Source organism: Pollicipes pollicipes, unplaced genomic scaffold (genome assembly GCF_011947565.3).
Source record: "Pollicipes pollicipes isolate AB1234 unplaced genomic scaffold, Ppol_2.1 Scaffold_6473;HRSCAF=7676_pilon_pilon_pilon, whole genome shotgun sequence".
NCBI classification, from domain to species: Eukaryota; Metazoa; Arthropoda; class Thecostraca; order Pollicipedomorpha; family Pollicipedidae; genus Pollicipes; species Pollicipes pollicipes.
Window position 1 is genome coordinate 322,121 of NW_023596881.1, and position 23,296 is coordinate 345,416.

At 51.7% G+C, this 23,296-nt stretch overlaps 1 protein-coding gene, 2 non-coding genes and 1 pseudogene across 3 annotated transcripts; 1 reads left to right on the top strand and 3 right to left on the bottom strand.

Annotated features, from left to right (window-relative positions):
* Nucleotides 1-3,079: 3,079 nt before the first annotated feature.
* LOC119106920 (sodium- and chloride-dependent taurine transporter-like) lies at nt 3,080-5,880 on the top strand. The gene is made up of 2 exons (XM_037230272.1): nt 3,080-3,513; nt 3,941-5,880. The coding sequence occupies exons 1-2, from the start codon at nt 3,322-3,324 to the stop codon at nt 5,540-5,542; spliced, it is 1,794 nt and encodes a 597-aa protein (XP_037086167.1). The 5' UTR covers nt 3,080-3,321; the 3' UTR covers nt 5,543-5,880.
* A 4,960-nt stretch (nt 5,881-10,840) lies between these two features.
* On the bottom strand, nt 10,841-20,278 carry LOC119106925 (60S ribosomal protein L7a-like; annotated as a pseudogene).
* On the bottom strand, nt 11,126-11,203 carry LOC119106947 (small nucleolar RNA SNORD36). Its single transcript, XR_005095177.1, has one exon. It is a non-coding gene; the product is annotated as a small nucleolar RNA SNORD36 (small nucleolar RNA).
* Nucleotides 11,502-11,578, bottom strand: LOC119106945 (small nucleolar RNA SNORD36). The gene has a single exon (XR_005095175.1). It is a non-coding gene; the product is annotated as a small nucleolar RNA SNORD36 (small nucleolar RNA).
* Nucleotides 20,279-23,296: the final 3,018 nt, after the last annotated feature.

Sequence of the window (23,296 nt, forward strand, 5' to 3'; positions counted from 1 at the left end):
GACCAGCGGGGACCACCTTCCTCCGCGGACCGGCGGGGACCACCTCCCACCGCGGACCAGCGGGGACCACCTCCCACCGCGGACCGACGGGGACCACTGTGGTCACGGTCCGGCGCGCCCGGGGCATGTCCAGCGAGGCCGAACCGACCGTCGCGCCTGCGTGACGACCAGCAGCCGTCGTCGGTCAGAGCTCCCAGTCAGGCGATTAACCAATTCGCGGGCCGCGGCTACACCGGCGGACCGAACCAGGCTCCGAAGACCACGGCCCAGGGTCGGGACGGCTCGGCACGCCATCGGTGGAGGGGTTCAGATCACTCGCCGATGCACGGAGAAGCCGCAGTCATTCATCATAGGTATTGTGCGGAAGGCCAGAGGCAAGAGACCATGCTGCAGCACGAAAACCCTAGATGTTATACGAGATAAGGCTGTGTTCTCCAAGCGTGTGACACATTTGTCTGCCATCATACCAAAACGCGCGTGAGTAGTGTTATGTCAAACACCTGTCCTACACATCAGACACGAAGTCCCGGACCAAAGCCGGCGAAAACTCCGAACCCTGCCTTCCCCGTCATGCGGCCCAGGGCTTCACGCCGCAGTCAGACCCCCCCCCCCCCCCCCCCCCCCCCTGTCACCCAACCTTGGCATTGGTCCAGCCATCGGTCAGTGGCCACCCGATCTGCCCGATCTGCGCGCGAGGTCATCAGACAGGGGGCGTCTCCGGAACGCGTATCGGTTCGGCGGGGCGGTGACGCCAACTGCCCTGGCGCGAAACAAAACCTTGTGCGCAGTTGTCGCACACAAACGTGGCACATGTTACGGCGGTCAGTTATGGTACAAAATACTGCGCTTTACCCCGGGAAGGTAAACGTGGCAAGCTGGTAACATCAGCAAGCATTGGCGATTAAATCATCGCTCATCGACTAGCAACTGAAAACAGATAAATGTGTGCATAAGCGAGTGGTCAGGCGTTCAGGTTGTGGATACTGCTGTGGCAGCAGTGCAGCACAGCTGACTAGTTATTGGACTGCAGGTAGGGCACTCCATTATAAAATATTGACTTAAAGACTATATCATCATACACATTGCCATTAGTTGTGACTAATGATGTGATAGATGATTGTGGATATAAACTTTTGCTGCGGCAGGACTGACTGCGTTCGAAATTACGTACAGGGACATGTTCCCATCTTGTGGCACACGATTTGATGTGTTCAATTTCTTAAAGCAATATTAACAATATTTCAACTTGCTCTGCTATGTCACATACTGTTAGTTTGCTGCACAATCACCAAGTGGAAAATTGTGCTAATATAACCATCGTTCACAACTCGTTATTCACTCTCGCTGTTACATCATGCAAGACATTTGCTAGCAAGTCCACAGCGATTTGCTTCTACCTGCATTCACTCTGGTTTCCTTTCGTACCTCCAATGGTGTGCTTCAGTGACGCCGTTAGTTCAGAATGGATTTCCGTATCATATGCCAACATATTTATATGCGTCATTCACCATCGCGTACGCAAGAAAAGGCCACGATACTTGCTTTTGTGGACGAATCGAGTGTAAGTGTAATTAAATACGACTCGGTTCTTTTGAACGCGTAGTTCTATGGAAGCTCTCTCACGCGGTAACGACATTGAGCGCTGGTAGGATTAGATCATCCCAGTCAATGAAGGATGTAAGGCGTGCAGAAACACATCGCTGATCCCGCCTGTTATTCAAATCGGTTTGGATTTCAATGCTGTCTTGAATTCTCACCAGCATTTTGGATTTCGGTCCCTGTCTTGCATTGTAAAAACTTGCATGGGCAAAAACGTTGGAACTAATTTTAAAAATCCCGTAACAATGAAATGCTGCAAATACCCTCGTTAGTAATATGTGACACTGCAGAGACAGGCAGGCCATTTTGCCACCACATGTTGACAAGGCATGGAAAGCCTGCAAGAGTCTATATGTGGTTCATTCTAACGCTTGGCGACAAGCGTGAAGCAGCGGAAGCATTGGCAGCATGTGAGCCTAAATGACAATAGTCAACGTTGCGGGTGCTTTAAATGTGCTTCACTTTTTTAAGTACTCAGGACACCCACCACTTGGGCATGCTGTCATCTTAAAGAGTTGGATTTTCATACCAGAGGGACATTCGGTTTCAGCTGGAAGCGGAATGACGTCAGGGTTTCAACGCTGTACTGTGCCTCCATGGGGCTTGTAAAAAAGCTAATTTTCCAAAGGCTTCAGAAATATTTAGGCACGAGGCCAGACAAAGTCCTCAAATATCTACGGAAACCAAGGCCAAAAATAAGTTTGCGCCGGTGAGAGGTCAATGCCAGTTGTTTGACACATTTTATAAAGCGCATTGACCCCGATAGTCAATGCATTAGAATGCCACTGTACGTACTGTCCGGGTTTCCTACCACTGTAAACTCACGCACAAAAAGGAATGTCATTCATAAAGCCAGGTGACGAGCTCTTGATTTTTCGGTATGATGAGTTCAGAGCTCTTATGCTGACAGTCATCGCCCTTCAATGTACAAGAGGCATTGGAAATATGCCGGTGCCTCCTGGTATACTGAATGGCGATAACTGACAGCAAAACAATTCTGCACTCTGATACACAAACCATTAATTTCGTTCAGTGCCTGTGATTCGAGATTACTTCGCATGGACTAGTCCGTGAAAAAAACACATTCACACGTAAGGTTAATAATTTCCAATAATTACCAACCAAGTAAAGACATGTGAACTTTGGTGGGAAGGTTCAGAAATCGATGCTCTATTTGGATTTTGTGACAATGCGGCTACGTTTATCGCCATGCGTAGATACCTAAAGCTGCAGAAGCAGATGGCATACAAGGCACGTGAATAAAACAGACAGGCACACGCCATTTTTCGAATCATATTTCGTGGTAAACAAACCTCTTCCTCAACGCCCTACGTACCTCTTCTTGAGCGTTTTACCCAAGCGAAACCATACTAACAGAAAAGTGCGTGAAATACGAACAGCATAAGCATGGCAGCCTTGAGGTAAAGCTCTTATCAAAAACAATTTGTCCTAGCACACATTGTATGCGTGTTTAAAGCGTTTGAGTGCTCTGCTTTCTAGCGCTTCGCCACATTTTTGCTGTAAGATCTGTGCGGGTCGTAGTGGAGACAAAAATCATAATGCAAAAAGAAACTGGAGAAAAGTCCGCTGACATGACCGGTGAAGAGGTCCATACTGTCTTTCCGAGGCTTAACAAAAAACAAGCTGCGGGCGCAAACAGTGGGGGTGATGAAACAACCGATGACCTTCTTGCTTCAAAGATATTGGTGGTAGTGAATCCAGATGTGCACCCAGAAGAGGCAGATGAGGAAGCACGAGATGTTCCGGAAATTCTCCCGACGCAAGGCTCATGGTCAGATGATGACAATGCTCAGAGCGAAGCGAGCGTGGGCAACCATGACAGAGTCAAACGCATCTGCTGCGGAAAATACTGCAGAATGCCTACCCTCAGCAATAAAATTCGAAGCACGCACGGTGAGGAACAGGAACCGAGCTCAGCCAACGCAGTTTGCCGTCACCTCTGCATAGCGTTTGTGTGAAGCTGTTGCTCACCATGGGGAGCACTGACTACATATTTGGACCGCAGCTGGCATGGCATTACGGAGGGCTAATGTACTACGTGCCCGTAATGCTTGTGCTCTGTCTGTCATCGCTGCCCATACACATTCTTGAGTGCATTGCTGGCCAATACGCAGCCAAGAGCATGACTTCATTCCTGCCTCAACTGGCACCGATCTTTCGCGGTCTCGGTTACGCGACACTTATCGTTACTATGTTCACCACTGTGTACATCATGCAGAATTGTGCCTGGATTGTCGTGTACACGATCTACTCGGCCCAAAACACGATACCCTGGCGCACGTGCAGCCCATCGTACAACTCGAAATACTGCTACACCCAGGCGCTTCAGAGCGAGTGCACCAGGACGTCCAACTACTCCATCTACTTTGACTTCCGGTGCAGGTCGCCCGGCCAATTCTGTGCCTACCACGGCTTCGCCAACTCCAACGGCACGCACTGCTTTAACAAGCCGCAGCGGCCTACGCCCGCTCCACGCTGGCTCATGGACCAGCAGGGGACCTACCAGACCAACGTCACCGACGACTGGCCCGTTGCTGGTCAGGCGACGCCCGTCGGTCACGTCGGCCGCCGTCTGATCTCGCAGCGTGATTTCTTCTACTACTTCGTGCGCGACAGACCGAGCAACCACACTCGCGCGGGCCTCAAGGAGCACCGGCGCGCCGTCTTCACGCGCAGCTACCTGCTCGCTTGGCTGCTCGCGTTGCTGCCCTGCTTCAGCGTCTGGCTCTCCTCGTGGGTCGCGGTGCTGCTGGTGCTGCTCAGCCCGGTCGTGGTCCTGCTCCTTCTGTGCCGTGTGTTGATCTTCCCCGGCTCCTGGGCCGGCATCGCCAACTTCTTCTACGGGCGCGCGCACCTCGCCACCCTCATCGACCTCAACTGCTGGGTCGATGCCATCAGCATGACGTACTGGAGCGTCAACATAGGCGGGGGCCTGAACCCCGCGCTGAGCTCGCGCAACCGGCTGCGCCACAACGCACTGCTCAGCTCCGTCATCGTCGTGTTCTCTGATTTGGCGTTCGGCGTCCTCAACAGCATGGTGCTGTTCTCTGTGCGCGGCACTCTCGAGGTCCGCTCCGCGTTCATGTACGGGGAGCTGCTGGAGCTGGACGACGACCCGCAGGCGCTTACGTTCGTCGCCTTCACCACCGTCGTCGAGATGATGCCACACCAGCGCTTCTGGGGCGTCATTTACTTCGGCACGATGCTGGGGCAGACGGTGGGCTCGGTCGCCATGGTCGTCATCGCCCTGGGCCTGAGCCTGGTGGACGCGGTGCCGTTCTTCGGGCACTTGGCGTTCCCGCTGGCGGCGCTGACGGCCTACTCGCCAGCGCTGCTCCTCGGCGCGGTTGTCGGCCTCGGCACCTGGTTTGGCTCCGAATGGTCCTGCTTCTCGCTCTTCCAGCTGCAGTGGATCGTATGCAACATGCTGATCGCCATGGTGCTCGGTCAGAAGCTCTCGAAGCCGGCATTCCTGACCGAGACCAGGGAGCTCCTGCATCAGCCGCTCGGCCGCAACCTCGGACGCTTCTTCGTCGTCAGCTGGCTCGTCATCACGCCCTTCATCACCGTCTTCCAGATGCTGTACATGATAACGCACTTCCAGCTGCCGCCCGTGCGCCCCGGCTCGCACTGGTTGATGGCGCTGAGCTGGGTGGCGGTCTCAACGCCGCCTCTGGTGACACTCGTGACCACGGTGGTGGTGTGCCGCAGCACCAACACCTGGGCGCTGTTCGCCACCACCGACCAGTTCCGGCCGGATCCGCAAGCGCTAGTCGAGCTTCAGAGTGCCGCCACGATCGGCCTGGAGACGTACGTGGACCAGACGTCCAGCGGCAAGGTCAGAGGTCCGAGGTCAGAGTCAGCAGCTTCCCTCTCCCAGCATGAGGGTCCTCGCTCTGAGCGGCGAGGATCCTCGCTCTGAACGACGGAGGACCTGTGCTCTGAACAGCGGGGGGTCCTAACTATTAACGGCAGAGGGTGCTCGCTCTGAACGGTGGAGGGTATTCGCTCCGAACGGCAGTGGGTCCTCGCTCTGAACGGCGGGGGGGGGGCATAGCTCTGAACGGCGGAGGACCAGTGCTCTGAACAGCGGAGGGTCCTAGCTCTGAACGGCGGAGGGTGCTCGCTCTGAATGACGGGGGTACTCGCTCTGAAAGGCGGAGGTCCTGTGCTCTGAACAGCGGAGGGTCCTAGCTCTTAACGGCAGAGGGTGCTCGCTCTGAACGCCGGGGGGTCATAACTCTGAACGGCGGAGGACCTGAGTTCTGAGCGGCGGAGGACCTTTACGCGAGGACCCCCTGAACATCGAAGGATCCTAGTTCTCAACGGCGGAGGGCTCGCGCTCTCAACGGCGGAGAGCCCGCGCTCTGAGCAGCGTGGGCCCCGACGCCGATCGGTTGTGTCTGGCTGCTGAGGCGTCGCGCTTAAATCATTGCTGAACCCTCCAGTGCGAATGACGCCTCCTTCCCGTGGGGCGCTGTCAAATTGTTTAATGCACATGATATGTCCCTTTGTATATGTGAGTGCACATGTGTCTTGGAAAATTCAGTATGACCTGTAGTTCACCATTGGCGGGGTGTAAACAACTGAATTAAACCCCGTCCTCTTTCTGTGTTTTGTTGCCCGGACTGGACTTCACTGAATCGGACTCACGCTGGTATATGCACGTATGCGGCGAGATACGTGGGCCATCTAAACAGCAGGAGATTCTTTCCAACCACCAGTTTCCAGCCATACAACCTTGAGAGTAAGCGCTTCTCGTTATCAGAAACTATAACCTGCGGACGGTAAGAACTATGACCATAAATGGAAGACCTGATGTGGGGCGGGGGAGGGCTACCATTGGTTACTCTCGCAAGAGAACCTATAATCAACATCAAGGAACCGAACGAGGCCATATGTCCAGGTTCACGTGAAGGAAGGGACGCTGTTGCATTTAAGTACCGCATGATTCGTGACGATTCGGGCACAAAGTGCGGATATTTGCACGACCATGAAATGACTCGCTGCCACGGCTTAAGTGTGGACAGTGACGGACGTCATAGCTATTCAATATTCCGCCTGTTGCTCTAGCTCTGGTGTCGTGTCATTGGGGCTTTACGACGCACTCAGTTGCTGAGGCTATATGGCGCCGCCTGCCTCTCACCCTGGCAGGAAAGGTGGGTACCGCTGGGAATCAAACCCCGTACCTCTGGTTTCCCAGACGTGCAGTGGTTTACGCAGACGCGTTAACCACTACACTACCGGCACCCCTCTAGCTCTGGTCGTCACCGTCAGTTGCTTGCGCACCTGGAAGGATCTCCAGCCTTCTCCCAGCCCGCATAACAAGTTACGTGATCTCTCTGCAATCGCCGGAGCCAACAGCAATCCAAACCGCACTGTCACGGCCGTTTGCCGCGACCGTTCCACGCACCGCCCACTGCTCTGCGAGGCCGGCGGGTGCCATTTTGGCCGCGCGTCGCCAGTTTACCCGGACAGCGTTTCATCAGGAGCGCCGAGTGTCACGCGCTGTCACAACCCGCCGCCCCCGGAGAGGTGTCACGCGCCCGGCGGCGCGCCGTCACGGCCAGGTCACGGCGGGTCACGCCGCCCGCGGCCGCGCCTGTTGGCCGACGGTCCGCCCGGCCGCCGGACTCAGCACGGGAGCGACACTGCGGCCGAACGTGCGGGCACTGTCGGAGCCGCGGACTGGAGGTGCGTTGATGGTTTGAGAAGCGTGCCGTGGCTGATTTCAGGCCGTTATGGCTTGACGCAAAATGTTTTCAATGAATGAATGTACGTGCTTTCGCCCGGAGACACGTTCGGGTTTCAGCACCGAACCAATCACGCAAGCGTCAATCGAAACGAAGCCACAAACATGCCGATTGGCTGGCGACTGTCGCATCGAAAGCATCTCAGCCAGCCCATGATCTCCGTACTAAGCCCAATGGCGCGTGACCTTCCCAGCACGCGGCGCTTTCATTGCGCAGGCCACCAGCACCGGACCAGACCTTCCCACGCCCACGGGCCGCCGGCAGCCCGCGGCTGTCGGCAGCCGCTCTCGGCGCTCGCCGCCCGTCGGGCAAGCCGTTGTACGGCACTTGCAGTTTCACCTGGCTCGGCGGAATCTCTCTGGGCGTGTCGGCCAGGCGGCGGTGCCGCTCGCGGGCGGCGCAGACTGCGGATGTAGACCGTGACCAGGCGCGGCAGAGGGGAGGGGGGGGGGAGGGGGGGGGAAGCGCCCGGAGGGCTGGGGACGGGGACGGAGAGGCGGCGGCGGTGGCGGCGGCGGCGGCGGGGGTGTTTCAGGACGGACACCGAAGCCATCGCGAGGGCTCGCAAACGCTGGCGCAGGAACAAGTTTATGAGCAGGTAAGGTGTACCTGCCATTTGTGCCGCGGCAGCTTTTGCATAGGGACAACTGGGATGGTCGTAATAGAAAAATGCATCCCGACACACTGCACAGCCGGGGCTAGCGTTGAACTAGACCCTAGAGATTCCTTGTCGTCACTGTGAGGGTAGATAACAGGGAGGCTGGAGATGCACAGGGAACTAGTTACGCATCTGCTGATATCCAACATTTTCACTAGCTGTTCTGAAAGGTCAACGATTCCAACACGCATCAATCCTGGGCGACATTAGAGACAGCGCGCTCTTTCCAAATGTCAATGCCCTCACACTGGGCCGGTTAAAGGACTAGGGTCGCACACCCCCGCCAGCAACGGCTGATCAGCCTCACAAGCTGAGCAAGGTTGCGTCATGCCGTAGGGATCGTTTGATGGTGTCTTGCCATTGGACAGCCCGCACGAGGACATTGCATGGCACTGCTGTCTACTGTCGGCTTAATTACGCAGAAGCGTACCAACGACAGCGACACGCAACACCACGACCCCGCGTATGCTGCGTCAACATACTCCACAGCAGAGCGGCCCGTGGCGATATTTCTGAATGAACACTGAACCCCCTGCGATCCTGGGACGTTTTGATGGTTCCTCTTTCTGACGGTTCCACGATGGCCACGGCGGGTGCGTCTGGACACAACGGGTGGCGCGTGCACCACTGCCGCTGAGACCCCAACAGGTGGAAGGCGCAGACACCGGCGCCGCGCCTCATGCTCCACATAAGGCGGCCAGATAATGACGATGGGAAACTCCCCTCTTTGAGCATTCATCGTTAGAACGCGGCGTAAATGTTTTCGTTGGCGGTCGGCGCAATTGCAAAACCGACTGACATTGAACGATACCTCTGGCGCACGGACTGGCGGAAAATAATGGGATTGGCGGGGAACGCCCCAGTTGCCAGTCACGCTTGGACAGTGATGGCATATTCATGGAAACAATGACATGTTGAGAATGAAAATATCCCATCACAAAGCGGCCAATACATTGCGCCAGCGGTATTCGTTGGTGCCCTAGTACTACGAGGCTGCAGTCAGGCATAGCGACGCATGTCGGCCCACCACTGAGCCTTGTTAGAGACCGCGCAGCGGCGACAAGGCGCAAAGCTGGCAGGGTAGAGCCCTGGACACATACCGGGAGACTTAATACTAGCACAGGGCGTCAGGCTGGCGTTGAGTGTAGAGCGTCATGATAGAGGCACAATGCAACACGAGGGGAGACACCGGCAGAGCTCAGACGACTCCACGCAATCGAGCCAGTCCAACCACAGCAGAGATCTCTCCAAAGCCAGGCGCCGGGTCAACACCAGTCACATCATACTCTCGTTATGCCCGGCCGGCCGCCCACGATCGCTTCCGATAACTCATCGAGCGAAGGGTCAGCCAACTCACCACCCTCAGATTGCACCTGCCAACCCGTCAATTTACGGGGCCGCATCTCTGTGGTCGGTACGTCCCGAACTGATCATTCCAGTTCGTGATCTCCCCTACGCTAACGATCTCGTACAATGTGGTGATGATGATTATGTTGTTGTTGTTGTTCATTGGAGTTTTCGGGCGCGTCGACTGCAGTGGTCATTTTGCGCCCATAACTATGCTGTTACTTAATTAGTACGGTGTGAAAATGACTTCAAAATCAATATCCTTTAAAAACGAAAAGAGCTGTTTGGGATCAAGAAAGGAGGAACTGTCACCAAGCACATCGTTAATCGTCAGGGTCGAAGCCTGTGAACCAAAGTGACGTCGTCGTCTTCGATGAGGCACGGACATGATATAATGACATGATGGACAGTGAGGACGGCACCACGCCGCTGGCATAGGGTCTGTAGGCTCCGATGATGATCATGTAGTAACGTGATCTCTACCACGCTAACCACCTCCAAACAGCAGGGAAGACCAATAGCCGGCACGACCACATATAATGTGCGATACCTCATGCCAGAACACGCATCACCCAAATGTCACTGCGCCAGAAGCTCAGCACGCGCCAGCACGCCTCCGACTTACCTGTCGGCCGGTCCAACGCTCACGAGAACCCCCGTCCACCAATCGATCACGAGCGCTAATCCACCCGCGTCGTGCGACTCAACACGTTTCCATGACTACCGGCCGCCGGTCCACCGCACCCCAACCCGTCGGCGGCACTCCACGGTCTGACACCACCGGCGCGCTGCCCCCAAGTCAAGCCGACGGCGACGCTAGCGCCGCAAGAGCGCAGCGGCCGGGGCGACAACAGCAGCTCGCGTGGGGCCACTGATACCCGGCTCCCGCGCAGCTTGTCAGTGCAAAACTACCGATGAGTTTCACCAGCACGCAATCGATGCTGCATTTCGCGATGCTTTGGTGCCCGGGCACGCATACGGCCAAATAAGACTTGTCGCAGCCGCTGAGCTGCGCCTGCATTTGCACGCACCGGCACCCCGCGGTGAAACACTGCTCGGGCTTCCGTTCGGACACGTGTGCACTTCACGCAGCATGACTGTCAGGTGTGGTACTAAGCGCCCGTACCACGCCACCCAGTTCCGTCAGGCAAGGCCGTCAATAAATCTAAGCACCAAATATGCCACCGATGCTTCCCATACCTCCTGTTTCCCCACCTTCGCAACATTAGCCATGCCCGCTCGGTCGGTTTCTCCTACTGGTCCCATACATTAGTTTCCCCGTTCAGCCAGTTTCGCAACATTAGTTTCTGTTCACTTCCTGTCTTGTGGTCATGAGACCCACCCCAGAGCTCCGCTCAAACGACCGGCACCTTCAGGGATCTGCTTGGACCAGACCGGTCAGACGCCTATCTGATCCGCCGCTCCGTCCATCACAGCTCCACCTCCCCAAGCAAACAGCTCATTCCAACAATAATCCGTGTATTGGTCGGTAGCCTCTCGCCTAAACCTTGCTCTGAAGCTCAGCCGCCTTGGCCTTCTCCAGCTTAGCCAGCTTGGCGCGAGACTTGGGTCCGAGCAAGCTGCCACCCCAGTGACGCCGGATCTCGTCGTAGCGGTCGTTGTAGTTGGTCTTGACCGCCTCCACCAGCTTGCTGAGCGAGTTGCGGTCGGACGACTCCACCTGGTGGCCAAGACCAGAGGTTATAACTCGCCCATACGCCGACAGGAAAGAGCGACAGCAGACACGCGTACTCAGTGTTAAAAAGCTCGATTGTGTGGTTCCCCACGGCATTGTCGGGTGAAGAAATTCATCCCATCATGGTCATCGCCGGCCCGCTGACACCACCCCTCCCACGTCCTCTGCGCCTCACCTGCGCCAGGCAGAGGGCGGCGCACGTCTTGCGGCGCACCACCTGGCCGAGCCGGGCCTTGCCCTTGACAATGCAGTAGGGCACGCCCATCTTGCGGCACAGCGCCGGCAGGAAGAGCACGATCTCCAGCGGGTCCACGTCTGCGCGATCACCACCAGCTGCGCCTTCTTCTGCTCCACCTGGCGGCGGCCGAGCACGCCGTCGTAAGCACCGGGAGCGGACGGAGCGCACGCGCACAGCAGCTGGTCATGGTGTGCTCAGTGTTAAAAAGCTCGTTATTTTGTTCCCCACGAGGTCGTCGGGTGAAGAAATTCATCCCATCATAGCCAGACAAAACGCACGGCGACGCCGCAGTGATTAAGCACGGGCATCGCGGAGGGATCAAACAACGCCGCCCAATTTGAAATGCAATGCCCAGCGTGGACTCCACCTCAGCCCGAGCCCGGCCCGTAACCCCGGCGACGTTGTCCGACCCCATCCTCGCACCCGCCGACACAGCGGCCGGGACTGCTCACCAGTGACGTGACAGTGCACACTCCCTGCCGCACCACTGCCGGCCGCTTGGTCGGCTCGTCCTCCTTGCCCTCGGCGCGAGCCTTGGCACGCTCGCGCAGCCGCTCTTTCTTAGACTGGCGCGACTCAGGCCGGTACTTGTCCAGCAGCTTGAACAGCTGGGTGGCTATGGGGTTGGGGGTGCAGTTAAAGCAGGTAGTGAGGCATGTCGACCAGTAGATGGCACCAGGTGTTGTCAGAGATCCTTGTGGAATAGCTTAGTCATTTGACTCCTGGAGCTTTGCAAGTGTCATCACCTAACATTTAGTCTCTCAACATGAACTAGCACATCCATGCAAAAACTGAGAATGAAGAGCACTTTACCTGGCTGCTTTGCACAAATTTGCACATCACTGCCCATGTTTGAGCTTAGTGCACCAGTGCACATCATGACCCACACTGGGGCTTAGTGCACCACCAGCACATCATTACCCGCATTTGGGCCTAGTGCACATCTCGCACATCATTGGCTCCCATCGGAGCCTAGTGCAGCGCGTCGCACGCGGGCAGATCTGGCGCCACCTGTGGAGCCGAGCCGCCAGGACGGTGCCGGGCCGGCCGCACGGCGCCCGTCAGACCCCCGCAACCCCGGCTGGGGGCACGAAGGCCGGGTCGCGGCCGGCCGGCGGTCCTCCGGCGCTCCGTGCATATCATCGCACGCCCGGGCGCGCGGGCGGCCTAATGCACACCTGTCTGCTTGTCCAGTGTCTGCTTGAACTGGTTGATGGGCGGTGGCACGCGCAGCCGCTGCTGCAGCACAGCCTTCTGGCGCTGCAGGCGCACGTAGCGCGGCCAGCGCACGAAGTGGGTGAGGTCGCGGCGCGGCTGGATATCGCCACCTGGTGGCAGCAGGGCACGGCATCAGACACGGCACCAGGCGGCGGGCACGCGGTGTGGGACGAGCAGCGTCAGAAACGGAATGTGTTCAACACTTGTCGTTCAGGTGAACTATGCATGACATCATGTATGGTTTGCATTGCATATAATGCCTGCTTTCAATGGCATGCTATCTAGCATGGCACTGCCTCACTAGTGGCTTGCCTTAAAGCAGTGATAATTCTCATCATAGACCTAGAGAATGATTGAACAAAAACTGTACTGAAATCAGTTTGGTACCTTAAAACATAAATCAACCCACCAATGCGGAAGTTACGAGGCCTCTTCTCGAACAGGGGGTTGACAGCCTTCTTGGCCTCTACCTTCTTGGTGGACAGCGGATTAGCTGCCACCTTCTTGCCCTTCTTGGCAAGACTTCCCTTCTTCTGAAAAGATACAAACAAGGTCCAGATCAGAGCCCAATAAAGGGGGAGCACACATGCTACTGTGCCGCCAGGAACCTGCACACCATGTGTGGATCAGTGCGCCAAAAGCGCAACACCAGAGACCTCACACCTGTGAGCCAAGACATGGCCCCATGCCTGATGGTTGTTGATGCAGCTTGTCCACGTCACACCCTCAACACCTGTCACATGACTGGCTCGGTTTCAGGCCAGTAACACACAAATGTGATGCCAAGTGGCTGTCTCCTGGGGTGGTCACCTAAGGCATCCCCTAGATGGCTCCCTCCCAGGTCCCTGCATCACTGCCTGCAGACCTAATGGGGTGTGGCAAGACTGGCAAGATTGGAGGGCTGGAAACAAAGGTTGCTAATCCTGCCCTGACTCACAAGTCCTTGCAGGTGGCATATTTAGACCATGTTGGTGAAATATAAATAATCCAACAACTTTTTATCTCAGATAATCATCCGCATTCTCCATTGACTTTTGCTGGTCCAAAAATTATCTCCCAGATGTCTCCACGTGCAGCTTAAGGTTAATGGCTATGCAAAGCAATGATGCATTTTGTCTTGACCTGGGGCAATTTGCCATGTGAGTAGCGCCAAATACCATTCCAGAAAATTGTTAAACACTGGCCAATTATCTATGATCTGCTGGAAAAACACACCCTGTCTATTTCGTCCCCACTGAGAGGAAGGGGTGCTCTACATGGTGCACAGTGACTGCAAGTTTGCTGTTTGTGCTGAGCATATCAATAATTAATATCACAAAGCAAGAAATACAGACTATGCTCAACCAGATAACCTAAGCTGAACCAACCATCCTAACCTTTTACCACCGCAACAGAGCCTTTGCACAATACTATGCTGACTCACCGCTTATCTAACTCATTTACCCACCATCAACCAGCAGTCTTCTGATTACATGCTGGCATACCACCAGCACTGCCACTAGTATGCCATTTTATTTCACAGTTTGATGACACATGCTATATTCAGATACCAATTTGCATATTGGGTCTAAATATGGGCCTGAGTTCTTATTCAGCTCCCTATTCTGATAGGTAGTGCTGGCCTTAATTAATGACAGCCTCAGACACAACACCTTCCTGCAAAATATCTTGAAATAATCATCACAATACCTGAATTTCTTGAAATCCTCCAATGTGAAATGACAATCTCTAGCTCTCTGGAGTACTCACATATTTGCTGCAAACAATTTAACTTTGAAGGCAATGATGCACACAAGCCTTTTTATGCTCAATTACACCTACTACCTTTGAAAAGACGGTAATTTTTTACTTGGGTACTGTATGGCCGACGGAGGGAAGAGCTACGGTAGCTGCAGGGTTTCGAGTATTGTCGTGGGGCAAAAGCTGTGAGGCATCAGCTAACATTGTGACGTCACTGAAATGGTTTTGCATCGATCGGGATCGGGGTTCTTTCGGGCCGACTGAAGGCCATAAGGCTTTTGCTTGTGATATGATGTCACTGGTATTCGGCTGGGTATGTGACGTCACTGGTCGTGAGTATGTAAGGCTCTTTTGGGTCCACTGAATGCCGTAATGCATCAGCTGGCCATGTGTCGTCACTGGTATTCGATTGAACATCAGGCGCGGCCGGCCTCGTTCCATCTTTACTTTTCGTACCTGTCTGCTGCAAGCATTTGCGTGCCGCATAAAGTTTGACCGAATTACCCCAATGTGTGACATCCCTAATCATCACTTCATACGAGTGCACTTAGGCCCCACGACCACGGTGTGTCGTGGTCCGCGAAGTATCACCGGATAGCGTGACGTCACTGGTATTCGAATAAATACTGGGCGCAACAGGCCGTGCTTCATTTTTACCTTTGTACTTGTCTACTGCAAGCATTGGCGTGCTGGATGAAAGCTGCCGAACCACCGAGTGTGTGACATCACTGGCCATGAGTTCCAACGGTGCTTTTCGGCCAACTGAAGACCACAAGGTGTCAGCTAGCGACGTCACTGCTGTACGACTGTAAGACGTCAATGGCCGTGGGTTTCCACGGGCCCTATAGGACCGACGAAATGCCGTTAGGCATCAGCTGGCGACAATGACGTCACTGGTATTTGGCTGAACATCAGGCAACAGGTCATGCTCCATTTATACCTTTCGTACATGTCTGCTGCAAGTATTGGCGGATTTTTTTGTGCGGCCAACTAAAGACCATAAAGCATCAGCTAACGATGTGGCGTCGCTGGCACTCGACTGTGCGTGTCGCTGGTCATGAGGTTTTACGGCCTCTTTTGGGCCGACGAAAGGTCATACGGCAATGACTGAAGATGTGACGTCACTGGTATTCGAATGAACTTCGGGCGCGACAGACCATGTTCCACCTTTATCTTTGGTACCTGTCCATTGCAAGCATTGCCGTGGAAGGCTCTGCCAAATTACCTGAGTGTGTACGTCACTGACCATTAATTTGCACACTTTTGAGCCTACTATAGGCCACAAGGCATCAGCTGACGATATGATGTCACTGGGTTTCGACTAGACATCATGCGCAACAGGCCATGCTCCATCTAAGCCATGTTTCGTCTGTACCTTTCGCACCTATCTACTGCAAGTATTCGCGCGACACAGGGGCTCTGCCGAATTACCTGAGCGTGTGGTGTAACTAGTTATGAGTTAACGCGGGTTTACTCTGGCTGAATGAAGGACATCAAGCATCAGCTGACGATATGACGTCACTGGTATTCGACTAAACTCCAGGCGCGACAGGCCATGTTCCATCTTAACCTTTCGTACCTGTCTCTTGGAAGTATGGGCGTGCTGAATGAGGGCTCTGTCGAGTCTCCTGAGTAAGTAAGTAACGTCACTGGTCAAGAGCTTTTTACGGGACCTTTTGTACCCCCAAACGGTATAATGCATCAGCTGATGATATGACGTCACTGGTGTCCGACTTAACATCAGGCGCGACAGGCCATGTTCTATCTTTACCTTTCGTACCCGTCTATTACAAGTATTGACGTGCTGAATGAAGGCTCTGTCGAGTCTCCTGGGTGTGTAACGTTACTGGTCATGAGTTTTTCTGGCTCCTTGGAACCCTCTATAGGGAAAAATGCATCAGTTGACGACATGATGTCAGTGGTGTTCGACTTAACATGAGGCGTAACAGGTCATGTTCCATCTTTGCCTTTCGTACCTGTAAGTATTGGTGCGTTAAATGATGGCTCTGCCGAGTCACCTGAGTGTGCGACGTCACTGGTCATGATTTTTACCAACTATTTTTGACTGAGCGAAAGCCATAAGGCATCAGCTAACGAATGACGTCACTGGTAATCCACTGAGTGTATGACGTCACTGGTCATGAGCTTTTAGGGCCTTTTTTGGCCGAGTTCAGGTCATTAGGCATCAGACAACGTTATGGCGTCACTTGTTTTCGAATTAACATCAGTTGCAATAAGCCATGTTTCATCTTTACCTTTCGCACCTGCCTACTGCAAGTATTCGTGCGCTACAAAAGGCTCTGTCGATTCGCATGAGCGTGTGGTGTAACTGGCCATGAGTTTGTGCAGGTTTACTCGGGCTGACTGACGGACATCAAGCATCAGCTGACGATATGACGTCACTGGTAATCGACTAAACTCCAGACGAATCATCTGAGTGGGTGACGTCGCTGGTCATGACTTCATACGGATTCACTTGGGCCGCCCAAGGCCACAAAGCAACACCTCCCGTGAAGCATCACAGGATGATATGTCGTCACTGTTATTCGACTTAACATCAGGTCCAACATGCCACGTACTTTCTTTACCTTTTGTACTTGTTTATTAAAGGTATTGACGTGCTGAATGAAGGCTCCGTCGAATCTCCTGAGTGTGTGACGTCACTGGTCACGAGTTTTACGGGCTCCTTTGAACCCATTTTAGGTTATAATGCATCAGCTGACGACATGACGTTACTGGTGCTCGACTAAACATCAGGCGCAACAGGTCATGCTCCATATTTGCCTTTCGTACCTGGCTGCTGCAAATATTCGCGTGCTATATGAAGGCTCCGCCGAATCACCTGAGTATGTGACGTCACTGATCATCGTTGGTAGGAGGTCACTTGGCCACCTACGGCTACGGAGTTCCGCAGCAGAGGTGGGAGATGCACCATAGTTAAGCACACTAATTTTATTGTGCGCACCATTAAGTAAAAACTTCAAACGCAACGGGCTGTTTCAACGACTAAAATTTTGAACAAACGTAAACACAAAACAAAGGTGATCCCAGCCCACAACCGACGTATATGCAAAGCTATTCCGCCCGGCATCACAGGATGCGCCCCTGAGCAGCTACGGTCCGGAATGCCCTGATGGCTAAATAATAATCAAGGGCGCCGCCTAGCGGCCATAAGTCTGGGCCACAGCCCGAATATCAGTGACGTCATATGGTCAGGTGATGCTTGATGTCCTTCAGTCAGCCCGAGTAAGCCCGCGTAAACTCATGACCAGTTACACCACATGCTCAGGTGATTCGGCAGAGCCTTTATGTAGCGCGCGAATACTTGCAGTATAGAGGTGCGAAAGGCAAAGATGGAACATGGCCTGTTGCGCCTGAGATTAAGTCAAATACCAGTGATGTCATATCGTCAACTGATGTCTTGTACCCTATAGGTACAAAAAGCAGCCCGTAAAGAACTCATGACCAGTGACGTTACACACTCAGGAGATTTCACAGAGCTTTCCTTAAGCGTGTCAATGCTTACAATAGACAGGTACGAAAGGTAAAGACGAACATGGCCTGTCGCACCTGGTGTTAAGTTGAATACCAGTGACGTCACATCGCCAGATGATGCTTGATGTCCTTTAGTCAGCCCGAGTAAACCCGCGTAAACTCATAACCAGTCACACCACACGCTCAGGTGATTGGGCAGAGCTTTTACGTGGCGCGCGAATACTTGCAGTAGATAGGTGCGGAAGGTAAAGATGAAACATGACATGTTGTATCTGATGCTTAATTGAATACCAGTGACGTCATATCGTTACCTGATGCCTAATGGCCTTAAGTCGGCCCAAAAAGGCGCGGGAAAACTCATGACCAATGGCGTCACACACTTAGTGGATTACCAGTGACGACATATCGTTAGATGATGCCTAATGGCTTTCACTCGGCCAACAATAGCCTGTAAAAACTCATGATGACGCACTCAGGTGATTCGGCAGAGCCATCATTAGGCTCGCCAATACTTTAACAGGTGCGAAACGCAAAGATGGAACATGACATGTTGTGCCTGATGTTAAGTCGAACACCAGTGACATCATATCGTCAACTGAAGCATTATACCATATAGGGGGTTGAAAAGAGCCCGTAAGAACTCTTAACCAATGATGTGGTATAACACGCGAATGCTTGCAGTAGACAGGTACGAAAGGTAAAGATGGAACATGGCCTGTTGCCTGATGTTGAGTCGAATACCAGTGACGTCATATCATCCCGCGATGCTTTACAGGATATGATGCTTTGTTGCATTGGGCTGCCCAAGTGAACCTGTATAAACTCATGACCAGTGACGTCACGCACTCAGATGGTTCAGCATCACCTTGATATAGCACGCGAATGCTTGCAGTAAACAGGTACGAAAGGCAAAGATAGAGCATGGCCTGTTGCGCATGACACCTAGACGAAAACCGGTGACGTCACATGGTCAGCTGATGTGGTATGGCTTACAGTGGGTTCAAAACAGTCTATACAAATTAATGGTTAGTGACGTTACACACTCAGGTAATTCGGCAGACCCTTCCTTCAGCATTCAAATACTTGCAATGGACAGGTACCAAAGGTAAAGATGGAGCATGGCCATGGCCGCCTGAATTGTATTCGGATACCAGTGACGGCACATCTTCAGTTAATGTCGTATGACCTTTCGTCGGCCCAAAAGAGGCCGTTAAAATCTGATCACAAGCGACATACACACAGTCGAATGCCAGTGACGTCACATCATTAGGTTATGCTTTACGGCCCTCGGTTGGCCCCCAAAGATCCATAAAAATGCATGACCAGTGACGTCACACACTCACGTGATTTGGTAGCTTTTATTCATCACGCCAGTGCTTGCAGTAGACAGGTACGAAGCAAAATGAACCTTGACCTGTTGCGACCAATATTTAGTCGAATATCACTGACGTCACGATACCCAGTGATATTTCACGGAACATGATACACCGCAGCTGTGGGGCCTAAGTGCACTCGTATCAAGTGATGATTGGTGACGTCACACATTCAGGTGATTCGGTCAAGCTTTTATTCGGCACGCAAATGCTTGCAGCAGACAGGTACGAAAGGTAAAGATGGAATAAGGCCCGTTGCGCCTGATGTTTCATTGAATACCAGCGACGACATATCGTCAGGGTGATGCTTTACGGCATTCATTGCACCCAAAAGCCCTAAAGCCTCACCACCAGTGACGTCACATATCCAGTCGAATACCAGTGACATCATATCGCCAGCAAATGCCTTGTAGCCTTCAGTCGGCCCAAAAGAACCCCGATCGATGCAAACCCATTTTCAGTGACGTCACTACGTCGGCTGATACCTAACAGCATTTCTCCATCATGGCAGTACAGAAACCCTGCAGCCAGCGTAGCTCTCTCCCCACCGTCGGCAATACAGGTACCCAAGTAAAAAAAAGCCGAAAAGACTATCCAGAAGGCTAACCTTTATATGATGCCCACCAGTCAGTTAACCAATGTACCTACACTACTTTATTAACTTTAATATATTGGAACCTGTTCCATACCTTGATATATCAGCGCTGATGTTGCGCCCAATACAATCACGGCGTTTTGCTGCATATGCAACACATGATACCGTGAAACCAAACCCTGCCCTGCAGGACGGAATCAGGTTATGAAGGGCATCCATCACTACTCTTTTTAACAGTGTGGATGTTACAGAAAATCGAGCAGTGCTACCACTATGAACAACCCCACCTCAAGTGCGCCCTAGCCAAAGGACTCGCGTACGCGGAAACATCGACGCTAACACGACATAGTCCGCCCGAATGGTGCGGCTGTCCTAGCCGTCAACACACACCTGGCGGTGAAACAACAACGAAGTACGACAATTAACGCTCCCGCCATGTTATTGTCAGTCCTTTCGACTACCAGCATTCGCTCACCTTCTTTCCAACCATATTGAATCGCGGAGATTTGCCCGGATGACCCACCGCCGCCCAGCGATAACGGAAAAGGAAGTGACCCGAAGTGACGAAAATGATTACACCTTCTTATCGATAACTCCCCCTTCGTCCTCCTCTTTCTTAATAATAAAATAGCTTTCAACAGAATTTAATTACTTCTTATTAACTGCTTTAGCTCCAAACTGATTTTTGAGACTGAACGTATCAATACCAATCCTTATCGATAACAAAAGAAGAGCCATCTGCAGAAAGGTGCCATCATTAATCGATAAAAACGTGGAAGCTGGAAATGTAATAACTCTTGATCATTCATTCAATTTTCCCCAAATGTTGGCCCTGTTCTAATCCAGTTTCATCAGAGGATAATTAAAAATTCAACATACCTTGCAGTCAAGAAACTTTAGACAACCGCCTCAGCAGACGATGTCGAAAGTGATGTCATAACAAAATTCCTGTTTCGACCCAATTCAGCCTTTTGCGGCTGACGTGACGCGTGGTCGGCCGGACTTTCAGCAATATGACGACTCAAAAAGAATTTTTATCAAAAGCTGAGGATCGTCGCGGATGAGGTAAGCAAAATTCACTATGTTCTTATGGATTTCGACCGGTTCGTGACGGTTATTCCTTAATATATGCTTATGAACATTAATTTTGATGTACATATGCGCGTATGTTTTGCCTCTTAGGCATGCGTGCACTTAAGTCGGTTGTTGCGTTATTTATCATTAGGGATTTAGCAACACCATGCCATTGGTTTGATTGTTTGGTGCTGCAGCATGAGGTGGCTTACATGTTCAGTCTGCTAGGGGAAGTGTTATGTTGAAAACCATCTGTATGAATTGGATATATCTGTACTTTGGCATTTGGCCACTCTATTTGCTGCAGATAGGACTGAAACCTGTAATTTTTTGTCCTGGAGTAATGGGTAAATTAACATGCAAAATGTACCTTGAAGTAATAGCTGGCAGTTGAATGATCTACCATCTTAAGTTGCACAGATTTGATGAGGCATATTAGGTATGACCTGGTGGCCAAATGCATGTCCATAATAAAGTATGAGGCATAAACACCTAATTTCCACTGGGTTATCAAGTAAATTGTGCCAGATTTCCAGTTCTTTACTCTTCACATTTTGTCAGTAGGTGGATGATAAAAAATGCTGGTATCTGCCCTATGTGGCTCAGGCATATGTTGTGGTTATGCATAATGTATATGTATGGAATGCAGGTACAGCTTATTATATTTTTAGAAGTTGGTATCTGCTCATTCAGTGGTGGCAGGTTAATGCAGTTTTCAACAACATTGCTTGCATTTCTGCAAAAGATTGCTGCTTAAATCTAGCAAATTTGCAAGCAAGCTGTTCAGTCAAATTATGTTTCTTTGCATCTCTGTGAAGGAGAGCAAACTAAAAGGTTCAAATTAAAAAGATTTAAAAAGCATCTATCAAAGTGGGGCAAGACTTTAGCAAGGTAACATGGCAACATTAAAACTGATCAGAAAATGGACCATTATGGACATGTAAGAAGTGATCAAACAGGAGCAGATATCCATTTAAACCAATTTTTTGACAGTGCTGTCATATTTGCAAAAAGGATCATTCTAAATTATCCACTTTATAGAATGAAAGTTAAAATATTATGATTTATGAAAGGAAATGGTTACAAGCTATCTGATCTCTGATTAAGTTGCTGAGCAAGATTTGTGTCAGCCAGCTAGGTTTCAAAGGATTGTTGTGGTTGCTGTGCAAGCGCTGCATAAGTGGACCTCTGCTAAATCTTCATGAAGGCTTACCTTGAAACAAATCCATGGAACCTGTTTGTATATCCCACAGCTCGTTGGCTTTGCTAGCTTCTCTTGGGCAAGAAAGACATTATAGTTAAAAGTTTCATTCTCATTTCCCCTTGTAAACCATTCAAGGCATCTTTCAGGTTTAGTTGATATAATCTCCAATAGTTGCCACCTGTCTGTCATGGTTTTCCAAAATTAATTCAGTAGGTCTTGGTGCCAAGATGTAATACAAATTTGTGCTGCCACAATCCTGGGGCTGGCAGCCTTCACACTCAATGTGTTTGTGCTGATCTCTTTGACCTGGAGCCCAGGCATCGGACCTGCCCAGTCCATTTGTGATGCCTGATGTTTGTTGACTGTTGCCCAGTTTGATGCCAATTGGCTGGATTTTGAGCAAGAGAGAGGCAATGGCCAACAGGCCTCAAGCTTAAATGTCAAAGTACAAAAAAGTACTGCATAAGTACTTAAGTACAAAAAAGTACTGAAATGTTGCCACCTGAGTAGTCAATATTGAAAAACTGTGCAGCTGTGAAGACTCCAGCTGTGAAAGGGAAAACACCTGAAAAGATTGTAGGTGGTAATCTTGTTTCATCATATGAACTGTGCTTCATGCTGTCCATTTTGACTCTGACCAAACTGCTTGTGCCAAGGTGTGGTGTGTGCCAAAGCACACTCCATACCTACCTGTTTGAAGCTATGTCAGTGTTGTATAATGCACTATTCATACCCCTGTACCCATAATTGCAACAAAGATGTTGAACATGCTCAATTTTTGCATGCAGTGCTCAGTTCTCAGTGTTAGACCACCTGGGGCTAGTTGTGTGTGCAATTTCAGATTTATTATTTTGCAAATTTTTGGAGGATGCACATGTTCATTGTTGTCATGCTTGTTTTGTACCTTACATTCTACTTAGGGTGTACCCTACATTCTGATAGGGTATATTTGCCCAGTATTTCTGTCTTGTCACAATCATCATGTCAGCAGTCTCCCATATCCATCAAAGCTGATCCCCTAATGTCCATCAAAGTTGATCCCCTAATATCCCCAAAGTTGATCCCTGAGTATCCCCAAAGTTGATCTCCTAATCACGCTCATTTGATGTCAACACGGATCTCTCCTTTCCAGGTTTTACGCAAAACGAAGCATATTTTACCTCACGTGGCGCGCTTCTGTCTGATCAGCACATTTTTCGAGGATGGCCTGCGGATGTGGTTCCAGTGGAACGAGCAGGTGAGCAGGCCTCCCGTCCGCCTGGTGCGTCACTGGAGAGACTAGCTC